Below are 18,182 nucleotides of genomic sequence, written 5' to 3'. Positions count from 1 at the left end.
TCCCTCTGCCTGTGTCTCTGCCTCTCTCTGTGTCTCATGAATAAATTAAATCTTAAAAAAAAAAAAATCTGAGTATCCAGACATTTTAAAAAAACCAAAACAAAATATTTCAACCAAGGAAAGGAAATGAAAAAATGAAAAAAGAATCAGAAGAAGCAAATATTGGACACGTGGGGTTTCATTAACTATTTTCTCTACCTTTATGCTTTTTAAAATGTCTGTAAGTGAAAAAAATTGAAGTATTACATTATTGTTCACAAATTCTGAATCAAATATAATTGCACCATATCCTCACATACAGTGAGATTATTCCATTTTTTCTGACAGAATGAATTATCCTAACATTTCTTAGAGAAGCACGTTAAAAGTAAAATAAACCTCTAACTGTAAATGGATATGGGCCTTACTCCTCAATCTTTACCACTCTTACCACCTCATCTAGGCCTTGTATTTTCTTTCCAAACAGGAAAGCTACGGCTTTCCCACTCATCTGTAGGCTGCCCATCCTCTTCATAGCATCTGCCTTAGGATAGTGCTATTTGCTCACATACGCTTATTTTTCTGCCATGTTGGCCTGGGAGAGGCTTCTCATGTGCATTTCACGCACCTGCGCCCTGCATCACAGAGGACTCCATCTCAGCAATACAAAACAGGGCAGATTTTTAAATATCCCTTGGGGCTCCCCCTGCCACTCATTACATCTATGAAATTGAATCTGTTTTTCTGTGATAAAGAAGAGGGTAAAAGGGAAAGGAGGATTCAATTTGCTACATGAGCAATAAATGCACCAGCTTCTTCCTCAAAACTCTTCCCTGGCCACTTAAAAGTGCACACGCAGAACAGACACAAAGATGCACATTAACACAATCACACAGACTGTACAAATGCTCCTCCTCCTTCATTAAAAATGTTTAAGTTACAAATATTTCGATTTATAAATAGTCAAGGTGGGTGGTGCACCTAGTTCTTTACCCTGAATCCAAATATTGCCCTTCCAGGACTTTCACCAACCCGCTCCATAGCTAGTATCTTACCCTGGAGAGGAAGCTCAGCCTTCTCCAACTCCCTGAGTTCACATTTATTCAATTCTACAGGCCTGCCTAGCCCTGCCTAAACAAAGGACCAATCATCACCCCAGGAAGGCAGAAGGGGTAGGGGGCCAGAGCCAGCAATGATGTGCAGGGAAGCACTCTAGAGTGAGGGCAGGACTTCCTGTGTGCAGGAAGCCAGAGTTGCAGTCCTAACAGAGTGAAAGAGAAACTGGCTTTGCAAGAGGCTAGAGTCTCAAGGAAGATGGAACTGTCTTTTAGGGATCTCTAGCAGATCCTCCATGGGCCCAGGGTCCTGAGGACAATGTCCAGGCCTCCCACTTTGGTGGCAGGTGTACAGCTCAGAGTGTGCCATAGACACTGACTTTGGCCAGGGAAATGCTCTCTGTGTACTGGTTCCGGCCTTTCTCATACAGGACGTAGAGCTGGGGGGCCTGGTCCTTCCCCCCAACACTGCCCTCCAGGGCAGCCAGTGAGGAGTAGCCACTGGGGCCTGGCCACAGCTGGACTGTCTCCTTCCGCCACGAGGTACCATTACTGAAGCTCCAGCGCAGGGTCAGGTTCACTCCTGCAGAGGGTGGAGAATTGGGGAGGGAGGGGTTCTGGCCAGGCCGGCTCCAGACCACAGGGCCTCACACCCCACCCCCACCCTCCCCACCCCCCGACACTCACGGAATTCTGGGTGGGCTGGATTGGAGAAGAAGACAAGGCCGGAGCCGGTGGCTACAGCCCCAGCAGCCACCACAGGATCTACCAGCTCAGGGTCAAAGGTCACGTCTCGAGGCCGGATCGTGTCACAGGCATCGTAGCTGCGGAGGACGATTCGGCAGTGGCAGTGGTAGTTGTTCTGGTTGCGGGCGTTGATGACCACTGAGCCATCTGGGAGCTCATAGGGCTAAGGAGAGAGAACAAGGCTTTAGGAGGTCCCAGAGAGAGGCAGCGCCAAGGACCCCGCCCCTGAGGACGCAGGCTGGACGGCACAGGGTGGGCAGCCCGATCCTGGGTCCAGGGGTGCGATGGCGCCTGGGGGGCCGGGCGTGGGGACTGGGTTGGGGCGGCCCTGGGCTCCTGACCTGGCACTCGTCAGGGTTGAAATCGTTCTCCCGCTTGGGCTGGCCATACGGGATGCCGCTGACGCCGCTACCATACCGCCAGGAGGCGCCGTGGTCATCACTGAGGAGGCAGAAGACCCCGTCCCGCTCCAGCGTCCCATGGCCACACACGATGAGGCGGCCCTTCCGCGGATCGTGCCGCTTCTGGGGGGAAGGAAGCTGGGTGTCACTGAGGGAGATACAGCAGGGGCTCGTGGGCAGGGCAGGGGAGCCTGTCACCTCCTAAGTGTGAGAACACATCTGGCTCCCTTCAGTCCTGTCCTGGCTGAAGATCCCACAAACCCCCACTGCCTAAATGAAGGAGCTTATTCATGAAAGCGCTCCCTAAGCGCAGAATAAGCTCCTTCAGGACATGCAGGGTATTCACTGGATAGGCTGTGCACAAGACAAGGGGTCCAGCCACATGGGTGCATGGGAGCTTAGCCAAGCTCACCAAGCTGTGCCCCTTGGCACGGGCTTGTGTCTGCTCAGAGGAAGGGGTGCCTTTTTCCAGCCTGCACGGGTGCCACAAGAAACAGCATGGCCCTACTGACAACCCCCCAATGGGAAGGCAAGGGCAACATTCCACCTTCCCTTGGCATCCTCCCAGGATGTCCCTTTCTTCCAAGGGATCCCATCTAAGCAAGAACCTGACCTCACAAGACCTTCTCCCTGGGAAGAAGTCCAACTAGGGGCATCTCCCAGACTCTCCAAAAGGCAGCCTCCTCCTCCCTTCTTAGGACAGAGACCTAGAGATCCCTGGGTGGTGCAGCGGTTTAGCGCCTGCCTTTGGCCCAGGGCGCGATCCTGGAGACCCGGGATCGAATCCCATGTCGGGCTCCCGGTGCATGGAGCCTGCTTCTCCCTCTGCCTATGTCTCTGCCTCTCTTTCTCTCTCTCTGTGTGTGTGTGTGACTATCATAAATAAACAAAAAAAAAAAAAAAAAAAAAAAAAAAAAAAAAAAAAAAAAAAAGGATAGAGACCTGAATGCCAGAGCCTGGTCCAGGGGCAAACATCTCAGTGCCGATATCCAAGGAGAGATTCCGAGGTGGGCTCCAGGAAACACCATCATCTTTGCTCCACACCAACATGGTGGAGGCCACCTGGCAGCCAGCCTTGTGAGCACAGAGGGAATAGAAAAGGAATACCACTCCCGTCTCCATATCGCTCACCACTGCCCCAAGGTTCAGCCCATCTGGGGTCTCCCCATCATTTACGATGAAGGCTGTTGGAGACCACGTGCTGCCTGAAGAAAAAAAGAGAAGAAATCCAGGGTGAGTGCTCCAAAGGTGCCCTGTATAACCACTCTTTGTTAATTTCTACCTCTTGCTAGGGACCCAAGGCCTTAGAGTGGCCTCAAGGCCCTACCAGACCTGCCCCGCCTGACCTCTCTGACCTTACCTATGCTGCTCTTTCTCTCTCCATTGTGTCCCCCAGCCTCCTTCCCATTCCTCAAATACTTCTCTCTTGGAGGACCTGCACAGGCTTGTGACATCTGCCTGCTACATTGTTCCTCAGGGTTATTCTCACCTCCTTGCCTCAAAAGTCATCTATTTAAAGTTGCAGCCAATCTCCAGCACCCTGTTTTGTTTATCTCTGTTATATTGATCACTTTCCAACACAAAAACCAAATTTACCTATTATGTTTACTATCTGTCTCCCCACAGACAATATAAGCCCCACAAGGGCAGGGAGTTTTTGGTCTGCCTTATTCACAACTGTAGTCACGGAATCTTGAACTATATCATGTTAGTATATAACAAGTGTTCAAAAAAAAAAAAAGTATTCAACTCCTAGGTGATCACAATTTCTAGATTACTTTCCTTTTTTTTTTTTTAATAAAGATTTATTTATTTATTTATGATAGACATAGAGAGAGGCGCAGAGACACAGGAGGAAGGAGAAGCAGGCTCCATGCCAGAAGCCTGATGTGGGACTCGATCCCGAGACTCCAGGATCGGGCCCTAGGCCAAAGGCAGGCGCTAAACCGCTGAGCCACCCAGGGATCCCAATTACTTGCCTCCTTAAGTCCCCTCTGCCCCTCAAGGACCAGGCCTCCAGCCCTCCCAGTGGTTCTATACCATCCTCAGGGCCCTCGGGCAGATCAAGCTCCCCACTCACACGACCTAACACCAGCCACTGCCACCCAGTTGTCCTTATACCCTCGTCAGTGGATCTCCGGAGAGCGATGAACTTGGCCCCTTCATCCGACGTGGACATTTTCCTCGCCTCAGCGAAGGCAAGGAGCGTACCCCGAGGAGTGGCCGTAATGAGCGGGATTCGGAAGGTGTGCACATTACCGATCTGCCTGCCGCTCACCCACAGCAGCTGCTCCATGGTGACCAGCGGCTGCACCTGCCAACGGAGGAAGGAAGGAGGGTCAGCGGACGAACGAGGCCGGAGACTTCGGGCTTTAGGAAAAGTAAGGGTGGTTCGGAGTTTCCCTGGGAAGGGCAAGATGCGGGGGCTCAGAGCGGGGGTGGGGGGCACCCAGAACAAGGAAGGGCACCGGAGGAGAGTTGGCTGCCAAGCTGGGGGCTCGGAGCGGGGAGAGCGACGAGGGGAGGAGGCGCCTCTGGCAGCGGGGGCTGGCGGCCCACCGACGGGGAAGGAGCTCCAACGGAGGGGGCTCGGCTGGCAGGGGCTGGCAGGGGCTGGCAGGGGCACGCAGGGGCACGAAGGCCGGGAGAAGGCGGGGTTGGCAGTGGACGGAGGGCGGGGCCCGGGGGCGGGAGGCTCCCTCGGGAGAGGGGACTCGGGGGACGCTGTCCCGGGGGTCCTGCGCCTGAACGACCCGCGTGGGCCGGGGACGGGGACACATGCGGGGCCACTCACCAGACTGAAGTCGTTCTTTATCCCCGCGCCCAACCCGGCCAGCGGCCACAGCAGCAGGAAGGTCGCGGCGCGTGCCCGAACCCGCCAGCCGCCCCAGCACCCCGGCACCCGCGGGCCCCCGGGTCTGCCCGGGAGCGCGGCGCCGGGCCGACCCGCCATCGCCCCCTCCTCGGCCGCCGGGACCGGGCGCCCACGGCGAGACTGGGGCTGCGGCGCGTCAGCGGACCAGGCCCTTGGCTCGCCCGCCCCGCCCCGCTCGCCCCGCCCCGAGGCCGGCCCGCGGCCCCACTTCCGCGACCCGGATGGGCCCCGCACGCTCAGACCCCGCACGTGATCCTTCCGCCCTGGAGCGGGGCCTTCCAGTTGGTTCCTTTCGAAGCCCCGAGCCCAGGCCCCAGACTGGAAGCTGACTGGGTGGGACCGAGGGCCGACGCCCTGGGATGTTGTATGGGGCGGGGCCTCTCTTAAAGAGCCAGGCCGCGGAAAAGAGCTGCAAGTCGTCGTGGAGAAAATCAAAGGTCTCGGACTTTTGAGAAAACAAAATATCCACCTTTAATAATTTTCTTAAAACTACGAAATCGAAATCTAGAGGGCGGGGTGCGGCTCGGAGGCGGTGCAGGAGGGGTGCTGCCCTGGGTCGGGCGCGTCTCTCACTTCTTCCTCTTCTTGTGCCCCGGGAGGGCCTCGTTCTTCTTGCTTAGGATCTTGAGAAGGGTTTTGGACATGTAGTAGGGCCGGTCCGCCGAGCCGTCGTTCCTCTCCAGGTCTTCCACTGAGCCGCAACAGGACCGTTAGAGCGGACCCCGGGGAGGGGGGGAGTCCCGGGAGAGTCGGGGAGGCCGGGCAGGCCGCCTGGCACCCACTGGGCAGGCTGCGCAACCTCAGTGTCTCCTCGGTAAACTGAGGCCAGCATTTCATAGCGTGATAGGGCTTAATGGAAACCGCATGCCGACCGCCTACTGCCGACTGCAGTGCATACTAAACCCTGCATGCGTGTAGAACTGACCCTTGAGGGACACAGCGACTAGGGGAGCTGACCCCCAGCATTCAACAGTCCGCCTGTTGCTTTTGATCCCTCCCAAATTAACACATATTTTGTGTTATTGTATTCTTACAATAAAATGAGCTAAGGAAAATAAAATGTTAAGAAAATCCTATGGAAAAGAAAATACGTGTGCAACATTGTACTATATTTATCAAAAAAAAAAAAAAAAACCCACATAAATTGAAGTGTGGGGATTAACCCGGGATTGTTCGAGGTCATATGAGGGTGAGACAATCCCCACTCACTACAGCCACCTGCTGGGAAGGCTCTTGTGGCTAACTTGTACCTTCTATTTTCTAGGGAAAGGTCCCAGAGGGCTTTGCGCTGAAATGCTCTTTCTTGGGAGATCCTGCCAGTCTGGCACCTCATTTCCTCCTTTCTTCTGTAAATCCCTGGTTTGAGGATGGCAGAGGAGGCTTCCTCTGACTTTGGCTCCTTTAACTCCCAAAAACCCCTAAACAATCTGGTACCTTGAAATGTGGGGGAAGTGGTAGGGAGTTCACTCACAGAAACAGAGGAAGAGTGTGTCCACACACATGCCAAAAACACTGAAGAAGCCGCTGGCGATGACATAGGCCCCCAGGATGGAGACCTGGAAGACACAGGGCGCCTTAGAGTTCCTTTCTGGGGTTGGCTTGTGAGGCAGAGCCGGGGAGTCACTCACCATGATGGGCAGCCAGTAGTAGTTGAGGGCGGGGTTTTCAAAGTGTCTACCCAGCCCCTGGATGCGACCGGTGAAAAAAAAAAAGGACAGGACCCCTGTGGGAGAGGCGTCAAGGTCAGTGTCACCACTACTCTGTGGTCACCTCTTCCACTGCCTTGCGCCTCTGCCCTCTGTCCCCGTAACTCCCAGCCCTGGCCCTTACCAACACCTCCAACCACCAGCAGCTTCCCGAAGAGCAGCAACAAGTCTGTAACTTTATCCAGCACAACCACCCTGTATGGGAAGTAGAGGTGGGTCAGGCATGAGGGGCCTGGCAGGGCCAGGAACTGGATTGGCGATATCAGCTGCTGTGACAGATGCAAAATGAAAATGGTTCACACTTCAAGATGGAGGCAGCAGAGCAACAAGCCGTGCTTGAGGCCCTTCAGAGCACAGCATGCCCATGAAGCTGGCCTTGGGGGGGCGATCAGGGGGGTGGAGGATAGCCCAACCTGACAATGTTCCGCATGAGCAGCATGAAGGCATTTTTGGCGGAGACACAGAAATTCTTCCCGTAGACGGCGATCTGAGTGAGGTTGAAAAGTCAGAATTACCTGTGTGGAGCTTGCCAGGGCAGGGGCCTGGGCCAGGGAACCCCAGAACAAGGGGCTGCTTGTGCAGTGGGGCTCACCATGATGTAGGCATTGCGGTTTAGGAACTTGATAAACTTCTCCAGACACCAGAGGCAGCACTTAAAGCAGCACATGATGCAGCGGGCCATAGGGTTCTGGGATCCTGGGAGTAAAGGGGGAGCTTATGTTTGGTCACTGGCCCCTGACAGCCCCTCCCTGAGGGGCCAGCTGCTCACCTCTCAGTTTGTTGTCAATGTACTCCAGAATGACTCGGGCCATCTGCACGAGGGTCAGGATGAGAGCTCCAAAGGCCAGCGACCCAGTGTGGTAGCTGCAGGAGGGTTGGGTGGCGGGGTGCGTGGGCAGAGATGGCTCCAGGACCCCTGAGGCTCCCAGGCTCCCCATTCCCAGCCCCCTTGCCCTGACCTTACCGGAGTGTACGGATGAAGGCAGAGCTCAGGGGGAAGGTGGGGATGTCCTGGGGCTTCTGGAAAGCCCAGTAGAAGGAGGCAAAGGCCCCAGCCAGGACACACTGGCCCAGGGCCAGTACCCAGTTGACAGTCCAGAATAGTGCCAGGACCACATAGATTTGCAAGTTGAAGAGAGAACGCTGAACCAGGCCCGTGGATGAGTAGCTCTGGAAGATACACCTCAGCCCTGGGCACGAGGAGTTCACTGGCTGGGCCTGGGGGTGACAGAGTAGGCTCACTCCCAGCCAACTCCTGCCACTCCCGGAGTAGAGAGAGAATAGCAGCCGCCCCCAGCTGAGGAAGCCACTTCCTTCCAGGAGATCCTTCTCCGGGTTCGTGTTGGGTTCATACTGCCTACTGTGTGACAGTGATTAGTTTTCCTCCAGGCTCCAAGTGGGTACAAGAGCTCCCAGTCTACGCAGGCCCAGCCTTAATGGTGTGGAGGCAAGTGTGACCAGCCCCTAGCTCTCTCCCTGGCACTCAGTCAGCAATCTCCTCTAAAACAGCACCTGCAACTTCAACCAACATGCTTTCTAGCAAAAATGAATGGACTGGGTATAGATGGTATAAAGGAGTTACTCTTAATCTTGTTGGGTGTGATAATGGTAGAGTGGTTATGCTTTTTGTTTTTTTTTCAAATTTATTTTGTTTTATTTTTTTGGTTATGCTTCTTTTGTAAGATTTTAAAATTTATTTTATTTTTTATTTTTAAAGATTTTATTTATTTATTCATGAGAGACACAGAGAGAGGCAGAGACACAGGCAGAGGGAGAAGCAGGCTCCATGCAGGGAGCCCGATGTGGGACTCATCCAGGGTCTCCAGGATCACACCCCGGGCTGCAGGCGGCGCCAAACTGCTGCGCCACCGGGGCTGCTCTTAAAATTTATTTTAGAGAGGGAGAGTGTGAGCAGGGGCGGGGGCAGAGGGAGAGGGAGAAACATGGGACGCCTGGGTGGCTCAGTGGTTGAGCATCTGCCTTCAGCCCAGGGTGTGATTCTGGAGTTCAGGGACCGAGTCCCACATCGGGCTCTGCATGGAGCCCGCTTCTCCCTCTACCTGTGTCTCTGCCTTTCTCAGGAATGAATGAATGAATGAATGAATGAATGAATCTTTAAAAAAAAAAAAAAGGAGAAGCATACTCCCCACTGAGCAGGGAACATGACACAGGGCTTAATCCCACCACCCTGAGATCATGACTTGAGCTGAAATCAAGAGTCAGATGCGTAACCACCCAGGGGCCCTGAAAATACTTATCTGTCGGGGTGCCCAGCTGGCTCAATCAGTAGAGCATGTGACTCTTGATCTCGGGTTGTGAGTTTGAGTTTCACACTGGGGGGTAGAGATTACTTAAAAAAGAAAAGTAAAAAGTCATTGTATGTCCAGACTCAATCTGATGTGTTTACAGGTGGATTGGCACTTATGTCCAGAATTTGCCTTTAAGGAAACTCCGAAAAAAAGAATTGTGGGAACAGAGGGGGTGGGTGGAGATGGATGAAAACAAGGATAGTGTGTGGGGACATCTGCCTCTGGCTCAGTTCAGGATCCCGGGGTCCTGGGATCAGTCCCTCATTGGGGTCCCCACGGGGAGCCTGCTTCTCCCTCTGTCTGTGTCTCTGCCTCTTTCTGTCTCTCGTGAATAAATAAATAAAAAAAAAAAAGAAAAGAAAGGAAAACAAGGACAGTGGGAAATTGAGGGTTTGTATGTGTTTCAAAATCTCCATAATAAAAAATAAAAAACACAGAAGTAAAAAAACAACCCTTCCCAGCAAATGTGACAAAAATCTTGAGAATTGATGAAATTGCTGAGTGTGTGTTTGAAATTTTACAATAAGAATATAAACCACCGTCCCGCTTTGTAATTGTGGGTTTGTGTCAGTCTCTGCTGCTAGATCCTGAGCAAGCTGGAAGGAAGAACCAGGTCATTTGGAGCTTTGCATAGCTGGTGCCTGGCACAGGGTGGGTCCTCCCTAAATGTAAACCAGCCTCCCTTGCCTGTATTAGAGTGCGAATGCCCTGAGCAAAGCCGCTGGTCCCTGCCTCCAGAAGTGGCCGCATGAAGGCTCTGAGAACAGCAAATGCCCTGCAGTCTGGGGCCACTTTCTGGGAACGTTGCAGGGGAGAGTGCGGGGAAGCAGCTTCTTTCTCTGCTCTTCCCCCAGGACTCCTGCCTGCCTATTGCCTCGGGCACTGCGTTCGCAGGGAAAAAGACTTTAAAAAACCAAACAACACCCATCTACAGTTATCAGCTCTTATCAGGTGCCAGACATTGTACAAAGCACTTTATGTGCCTGATGTCGTTCAATCTTCTCAGCCACCCCCAGAGGCAGGTATGATTGTCTCCATTTTACAGATGAATGGACTGAGACTGGAGGCTGCAGTGGCTCATAGTCCTCCTGGCAGAGGCAAGTCCAGGGGAGGGTGGAAGTGCTGGTACTGGGCTTTCCCAGGGCCGCATGCTGCCTCCAGCCTGTTTCCTTCTCTGAGTAACGGGTGGCTGAGTGGGAGCACAACCAGCTCTGGAGTCCCTGGCTAGCTCCCTTTCTGGTTCTGCTGGGGGCCTGTTGTGTGACCTTGAGGGAAGTCCTTTTTTTCTCTGGCCCTCAGTCTCTGCCGAGCAATTAGGGATTTGGACCAGCTGGCCCTCAGGTCACCCCAGCCCTACTGGTGCCCCCTCCATGTCCATAGCAGTTCCCTCACCATAGGGTTGCATGATGTATTCATTTGCACTTTCCCACAGCTGGGCAAGCTGGCGTTGGGCGCCCAGAGGACGTATTGGGGTTGCCCCGATGTGGCCAGGTACCCAGAGGGTAGTCAAGGAAGAAGGTATAGTCACATGGGGTCTCCACAGGTCCCCTCCTCAGGGACATCTTCCCAGGTACTTGTACAGGTTGTTTACTGCACAAAGTGTTGTAAATCAGCCTGGGCTCAGTGTTTCAACTCTGTGCAGGGACAGGGCTGTGTCTGCCCAGAGGAAGGGGCACTTTCTCCCAATTGCACTACAGCATCATACTGGCAAATATTGCCCTTTCCCCTACCCCCCATCCCGCCCTCACCCCCGCCCCAGGAGGGCTTGCCACGTGGGCAAAGGATACAGGGCGGTCATGGCCCAATAGACAATGCAAATGAGCAGGAGGACAAAGGTGACCAGTGGGTAGAACAGGGTAGACATCATGTGCCCCACAGCCCTGTAGGGAGGTAAAAGCAGTCCATCGCTATGGCCGCAGTCCCTAGCGCCCACCCACCTTCCAGTGGGGCTGATCCTGGCCAGGTCCCTGCCTCTGTCCTTGCCAGGGCCTGCTCTGCCCCCCAGGCTGGGTGCACAGTAGGTCCTCATTGAACAAAATGGAATGGACTGAATGGAATAAATAAGGCTCAAGAATCAGAGAAGCCACCTGGGGCAGCCTCAGGGCTTCAGGGCAAGTAAGAGAATAGAGTCCTTAAAGTATGATCTTTTGACAGATTTGGCAGGTAGGTCCTGGTTGTGAATAAGCTGCTGCTTCTCCTCCTTGCCTGGGTTCCTGCTCTGCACCACCACCACCACCACCACAACGCTGCTCCTGATGGAGGGGCTGCTTCATGTTCTGGGAACCCAAGACACTAACTCATTTAATCCTCTACAAAGTAAGAACTATTGCCCCCACTTCACAGACGGGTAAGCTGAGTCACAGCCGTGTTAACCGCAGCGTCTTTCTGCCCTTCCCCTTCAGGGCCACCGGCCACCTTCCCAGCACTGCCACGCCATGCCTCTGCCCCTGTCCTCTGCCCCATCTCCCTCCCGGACAGGTTCTGACTTGCTGGCCTCCTCCAGGAGGGCAATGGCGATGCGAATCCGCTGCCGCAGGAAGATGAGCATCAGCAGCAGGATGCCTTCGAGCACGGCCAGCACGATCACTGAGAGTGGACAGGCAGCAGAGAGGCCTGCGTCAGGCCGGGGCCCAGCGCGGCCCCAGGCGGCCCTCGGGTGGTTGGTGGTGAGGGGCCGGGCGGGGCACTCACGGGCCGCCAGCCAGGTCTCCTGAACGTTGCGGTAGGCGCTGAGGTTGGTGGTGATGCCCAGCTGGGTGATGGAGGCACCCTCATCCCGCAGCACTCGGTACTCCTCCCAGCAGTGGTAGATGCCATATGCCAGCACGCCCAGCACCCCGAGGATCAGCACTAGCACCAGGGGCCCGGCCACCAGGCGCAGAAGCAGGATAAACAGCAGGCTCAAGACCAGAGCCACACCTAGGGCACTGCAGGCAGGGTGGGGTAGGTGAGGCCCTCCCCCCTAAATCTTATCCCTTTCAGAAGCTCCCAAATGCCTCACACTCTCAATATCCTCAGGTTAGACTCCCTTTTTCTTATAAATCTCGTTGGGTTTGGGGTCAGTTCTGAGCTCTGGCTCCTTCTCTGTCCAAGTCTCTGTTTCAGATGTTGGGCTAGGAGACAGAGGATTGGGGAGGGCAGCAGGGAAGGAGGGAGTAGGAGAATCGGTGACTCACGTGAGAATCCAATACCAGGATTGGGCAAAATCTTCAAAGATCTTAACACTGATGTCTCGGGCGTTGAGGATGTCAAAAAGACCACTGTTGGAGAGGGATAGAGTCGGGTGGGGCTGCTGCCGGGGAAGGGTGTGGGACGGAGATGCGGGGACAGGAGGATGCCCACCTGATCCCCTGGGAGATGGAGGTGTTGCTGGAGATCCCTGGGAGTTCAGGTGGAGTGCTATTCAAGAACGGAACACAACGCCCCAGAGCTGGAGGGAGAGAACCAGCGGGCTCCTGGGTGGGAGGGCCCAGAGTTTTACCTTCAAGGCCTCTGGCCTCCACCCAGAGCCCCAGTGGGCCTTAGGGAAGGGAGGAGAGAGATGGGCTTTGACCTCCCCACAGAGAGCTGCTCCTGACTGCACAGCCAAGAGGGCGCTCCTGCCCCACACAGCCCTGTCCAGCTTCCTTCACTGTCTCTCAGGACCCCTCTTCCTCCAGTCCTTGCTGCTTCCGGGTTGAGACCCTCATTTCCTCTGGCCTGACTCTTACACTCCACCCTTAACCCACCATTATAACCCACCACTCTCGAGAACCAGGGAGACTATGCTTCATCATTCTAAGGTTCTACATCATTCTGCAGCTCAGACACTTCCAGAAGCTCTGCTCTGGAGTGCCCGTGCTCCCTGGCCAGTTCAAAGCCCCTGCATTGGGGCTCAGCCCACTTTCCCCTCACCTCTATACCTCTGCTCTCTGGCGACCTTCTCACTGAGCGTTCTCTGTCAAAAAGTCCCATCCATTACTCCCAGTTGAGCTCCATCTCCATGTCCTGTCCTCCAAGAAGCCTTCTCACCCCTTTCCCATCTTCTAAGGCACCTATTATGTGCCTAAAGAGCCATTTATCTCCACCCTCCCAATGACTTTACTAAGCAGGCTGGCTTTGGCATTTACATTCTAAAGGTGAGGAAAAAAGGCTCAGAGAGGTTGAGTTATTGGTCCAAGACCACAGGATTGGAAAGTGCTGGAATCTAGATCTGGGTTTGGAGCATTCGTTTGAGCTACTTTGTATTGTACTTATATCGAAAATCGGGTATTGTTTCTCATGCTATAATTAAAATTTTCTTCTATTAAAAAATAACTTTGACTATTGGAAAGAAGAACATATAGGAAAAATTGAAAAGTCAATTATGATCCCAATCACCCAGCCACGTTTGCTTGTGAGTAGGGATGGACATCTAGTCTGTTCCCAGTGCACAGACATTAACGTGTGTGGGTATATTTTCCCAGGTGTGTTTCCCTGAAACACTCATGCAATGTCTTTGCCAACATCTCTGATCTCTGCCCCTAAAATGTAGCTCAAACAGGAAGCAGCATCTGCCCTGCGTCTCTCCTGGGTGCCTGGTGCCCAGCACGTGCGCGATAAACAGAGCATCTGACTACAGGATCAGGCTGCGGAGAGTGAAATGAAGACCGAGTGCTAATTCCAGTCCTGCCAGACAAGCTGTATGGCTTTACTCTTTCTGGGCCTGGTTTCTTCATTTGAGCAATAAGAAAATAGGACTAGATGCTGCCCGAGGAGAGAATGCAGCTTCTCACCTGGAGTGGAAGGGAGGAGGAAACCGGGGCAGAGCTCCTGCTGCAGACTCTGGATCACTGGCTGGGAGCCGGGGAGGACACGTAGACACAGAGCAGGATGAAGGAGGGAGCCCCCACAACACCACTACCATAGTCCCCTTCCCCCACCCATGTGACTCCTCCTTGACCACAGCAATGACATTACAGGCAGCTCTCACCATATCCCAGGGCACCCCTGGCAGACAAAAGTTCCTGTTTGCCGTGTAGAAGACCTCCCCCACCTTCTCTGAGAGCTGGTTGACCTCCACGGTCCATGCGTCCTCGGGGCAGGAGGACACACACACCTGGGGGCAGAGAGCATGCTGAGGAGCTGGGGCCTGGACCCTGGGGCCATCTGGGTAAAGGCAGGTCCCAGGGTCTGACCTGGGGTGTGGGACACTGCAGGCCATTCTCAGCGACTGTGATGACATTGGCGGTTAGGACGCAGCTGAAGATGTTGAAGTAGAGAAGATATGGTTTATCTCTGCGGGAGGGAAGGAAGTGTGGGTCTCAGGGCCTCGTCAGGTGCGAGGAGAGGGGAGGACTGCCAGGGCCCAGCGGAGGGTGGTGGGGGGCCCACACCCTGATGCACACTGCCTAGCAACTGGCCTTAAGAAGCTCAGGTCAGCTGGGGAGATACAGGAAGCACCGGAAAATTTTCTAGAGTAATTGAGCATCGGAACTGCTAACAAATGTTAAGAATTTTATGACCTTGAGCAAGTCACTTCACTGCCCACTGCCTCAATTCCATCAGGTGTAAGGCAATAGTACCTACTTCACAGGGCTTGAATGAGCTTGTGTGTGCAAAGTACACCATCTGCCTGGAACGTAGTAAACCCTGCATAATTGTTAAGGTTTTATTATTTACTGGAAGCGTCCTGCATGCGGAACTGATGGCATGGCTTCGGGGATCACCCTGGTGTTTCAGGTGAAGAAATCAAAGCTCAGACTGGTTGACCACCTTGCCCAAAGCCATGCGACCAGAACCTACTGAGCCCAGCTGGGGACTCAAATGCCAAATTCTGAACTTTAAAACCTATGCACTTAACCATGGTTCTGTCTCCCATTACTGGGACACTCAAAAGCCAACTGGCCAGGAATGGAGGCTCTTCAATGTGGCTTAGAGTGGTGAGACTCAGAGAGGATAGTGGCAGGTGAGCAACAGAGGAAGGAGCTGGAGCCTGAGTGCTGGGATCGTGTTCTCTGCCCGCTGTCCACCTCACCTCTCGTCTGCCCCTCTCCCTGCCTTCATACTCACTTGTTGGCTCCCACCCCACAGTAGGCCCCAGTAGAGTTCCTGGGGTAGAGGACTTGCCGGGGGTCTCCATACACCCAAGCTGGAAGCAGACACAGAGATGAATCACCAGAGGGCCGGACTTCGGGGTGAGGTGGTGGGGAGCAGCCTCAGGGATGGCTCCTGCCCTGGTTCCTGCCCCCAGCCACTGCCCCCATGCTGCTCCGCTGCTGGAAACTCACCCACGATCCCCACCACGATGTAACCCAGAATGAAGAGAAGGAAGAGGACACAGCAGATGACATCTGTGCAGCTCCTGGGAGAGAAGCGGGGGAAGCCTTTGGAGGGGGAGGCAGGGCATGTGGCCTAGAGGTATCACAAGTTGGAGTTTGGGGGATGCTGGAGAATGGGCCTCAGTAGGTTTTATTTTATTTTTCTAAGAAAATCTTTTTCTCACAATGCACCAGGAAATAAATACAAGTGATTGTTTCCATGTGTCCTCAGGAAGGAGAGGGCACCAAAATAACCCCAAAAAACAAAAAAAAACCACACCAAAATAACCATTTTTTGGGTGACAGAAATACTTCTGAAGTATGACACAGAGAAGTGAACACCTCATAAGTGCCTGGCTGGATGAATTTGCCCAAAGAGCACACGCCCAGGTCAAGAAACAGAACATCCCAGCACCCCAGAAGCCCCCTTGTGCCCGCTCCAGACTCAAACATTCACCCATGGGCATCATTCTCCTGGGGCAGGAGTTCTCTTTTTTATGACCTTCTTACCAATATTTCAGTAAAATACAAAGCAAAATCAAGATCCCCCACCCCCTAATTGGAGGCAGTGCCCAGAACTTACCTGTTCCTGATGGGACCTCGAAAGGAGGGGTCATATTTGGCCGGTTTCCCTGAGAGGTACGGGCAGGAGTATGGAGAGTGAGGCCCTGAGCAGATGGCTCCCCATCTCCTGTCCCTCCTGCATCTGCATCCTGCCCTGAAGCGGGATCCTACCGGGGCCCAGGATGCCCCTGTCCCTCCAGAGTTCAAGGTGGGAGGAGGTGGGGAGATGGACTGGGGTAGGGCTGACAGGAGAATTGGAGAGTAGGAGACAGAGGTGGGATTAGGGCCTGGTCAGCAGCTTGACTGCTCACCGCGAATTCTACCAAGTTGGCTTTGGAAGGAGGGGGAAGGGGGGTCTTTTCAGGTTGATTCCAGCTCCTATCTTGAGGCTGGCAGCCAGGGATATAGCCTTCACCTCCTGCTCACTTCCTGCCCCATTTGTCCTGTGTCTCCCTCCCCTGCGATGTGGGACTCTGAGTCAAGCCACCTCTGGCTCTTACGCCCCAATCCTTATCCCTCTCCGCTCCCTGTACTCCAACCAGGGTGGGCGCAGATCCACAGCAGCACCTGAGGGAGGTCACAGCCCCTCCCCACAGCTGCCCCAGCCCTACCTCCGCCCTCTGGCCCAAGGCCATGGGGAAAGAGCCTGGAGCCCAAGGCATTAACTCCTACAAGGAGGGCCCCTATTTTCCTGCTCCCCACCTCATCCCTGCTAAAGGGGACCCCAGGCTACTGCCAGTCTCTGGGTGAGCAGTCAGGGTGATACCTAAGCCTGGCGGTTGAGACTGTGGGCGGTTTCGATTGTGGCCATGTCCTGTTCCTGGTCCTCCCTGAGTACACACGGGGAGGAGGTGGGGCCTGCAGCTAGGGTCCCCTGTTGGCACCGAGGAGAGGAGCGGGGACAGAGGGCTGGGCAAGAGTGTGGGAAGGGGTGGGATTCATTTTCTTTAGGTGTTCTGGACTCTGTCCCTCCATGGCTCTCAGACGTGAGATCAATGATTGACCCAAAGCTGTTCCAGGAAGTCTACTGGGGAGTCTTTCTGGCTCCTTCCCCTGACCTGCTTGGGCCTGACTTCTGCCTCTGAGAGGCCCCTCCCTCTTGAGATTCCCTCCCACGCAGACCTGGGGCTCAGACCCCCAAGCCCCAAGGGACCCTCACTGTTCATGGGGATCCCAGAGGCTGCCGCTCCAGTTCCTTCTCCTCTAGACCCCCCACCCCTAATCCTCAGGGTCTCTGGGACAGGCTCCTGGCCCTGGTTTCTCACAGAGTGCAGATAGGCTCCCTGTTCCTGCTCCCCTCAGGCCTTACCCTTCACGAACCCCTTGTGAAGTCCCTACCCCTGTCTCTCACGATATCCTGAGAAGGCCCCCCTCCTAACAGAGACTCCAGAGGCAGGCCCCGGTCCCCTCTCCACTGAAACCTCCAGCCTAACACCTCACAGGAACCCCCAGACACACCCCACTCCTGCCATTACTGCTCACACAGACCCTGGCAGGCCAACTTCTAGCACCTTTTCCCTTCAGAGACCCAGGGTCTAAGGCTGAAACCCCACCTCCTGACAGGGGCCCAGACCCCAGCCTCGCCCCTCACTGGCTCTGCAGCACGTAGACCCTCCCAGTCCCCGAGCCCCATCTTCCTGTTCAGGACACTGACCCTGCCTTTTGCCATTCAGGCTTTGCTTTCCAGGGCCCTGCCCTGAGGGACCCAGATTCCAGCCCCAACTCCTCACAAGACCCCAGCCTCACTCCCCAAAAGCTCCCAGGTGAAGGACCTCAGCTCCTGAACCCCATCTTCCTCCCAGGACTCTGACTCTACTTCCTTCCATGAGCTCTTTCCAGACCCTCCCTTCAGGGATCCAGGACTTCCCTCAGCTTCTCTCCCTGGGGCCAGCCCCAACCATCATTCCCCCAGAGCTGGCCCAGGCTGGCCGCCCCTGCTCCCATCCTGGGCCTCACACCACAGCCTCACCCTCAGACTCACCATAGGCCTCATTCCTGTCCTGTTTTCCCCCCATGGTTCGGTCTCCCGAGTGCTCGGAGCCAGGGAGACCTAACGACTCACCTGCTGCCCGCCCCGCCCTCCCACACGTCACAGCCCCACCTCCGCCTGTGGTCCTGACACACTAGTTCCTCCTGCACGCAGAGCCTGGGCAGTGCCCTGGAGAGGACTGGAAGGCCAAGCCCGTGACCGGCTCAGGGCTGCTTGCAGCGGGGTTCCATGGGCCACAACACACTCTAAGGAAATCCTTCAGGTTTTTGCAAATTACT

The 18,182-nt window shown here is 54.7% G+C and overlaps 2 protein-coding genes across 4 annotated transcripts; both read right to left on the bottom strand.

Annotated features, from left to right (window-relative positions):
* Positions 1-874: 874 nt before the first annotated feature.
* Positions 875-5,150, bottom strand: NEU1 (neuraminidase 1). Of its 2 annotated transcripts, XM_072833657.1 has the most exons (7): positions 4,977-5,150; positions 4,304-4,496; positions 3,359-3,387; positions 3,125-3,256; positions 2,123-2,305; positions 1,722-1,944; positions 875-1,617 (listed from the first exon to the last, which is right to left on the bottom strand). In XM_072833657.1, the coding sequence occupies exons 1-7, from the start codon at positions 5,133-5,135 to the stop codon at positions 1,391-1,393; spliced, it is 1,146 nt and encodes a 381-aa protein (XP_072689758.1). In that variant the 5' UTR covers positions 5,136-5,150; the 3' UTR covers positions 875-1,390. The 2 variants fall into 2 exon arrangements, with proteins under 2 accessions (XP_072689758.1, XP_072689757.1); XM_072833656.1 differs by having other exon boundaries at positions 3,125-3,387.
* A 353-nt stretch (positions 5,151-5,503) lies between these two features.
* On the bottom strand, positions 5,504-18,004 carry SLC44A4 (solute carrier family 44 member 4). 2 transcript variants are annotated; one of them, XM_072833652.1, is made up of 21 exons: positions 17,896-18,004; positions 15,934-15,982; positions 15,321-15,394; positions 15,103-15,181; positions 14,229-14,328; positions 14,024-14,149; positions 13,827-13,887; positions 12,415-12,502; positions 12,249-12,332; positions 11,764-11,999; positions 11,559-11,658; positions 10,860-10,952; positions 10,465-10,567; positions 7,728-7,981; positions 7,533-7,627; positions 7,356-7,459; positions 7,177-7,250; positions 6,888-6,958; positions 6,686-6,780; positions 6,529-6,613; positions 5,504-5,748 (listed from the first exon to the last, which is right to left on the bottom strand). In XM_072833652.1, the coding sequence occupies exons 1-21, from the start codon at positions 17,927-17,929 to the stop codon at positions 5,627-5,629; spliced, it is 2,127 nt and encodes a 708-aa protein (XP_072689753.1). In that variant the 5' UTR covers positions 17,930-18,004; the 3' UTR covers positions 5,504-5,626. The 2 variants fall into 2 exon arrangements, with proteins under 2 accessions (XP_072689753.1, XP_072689754.1); XM_072833653.1 differs by lacking the exons at positions 11,559-11,658; positions 11,764-11,999.
* Between the last annotated feature and the right edge of the window lie 178 nt (positions 18,005-18,182).

Source organism: Canis lupus, chromosome 7 (genome assembly GCF_048164855.1).
Source record: "Canis lupus baileyi chromosome 7, mCanLup2.hap1, whole genome shotgun sequence".
NCBI lineage: Eukaryota > Metazoa > Chordata > Mammalia > Carnivora > Canidae > Canis > Canis lupus.
The sequence above is the reverse complement of the archived record's forward strand: the minus strand, read 5'-3'. Positions and strand labels throughout refer to the sequence as shown.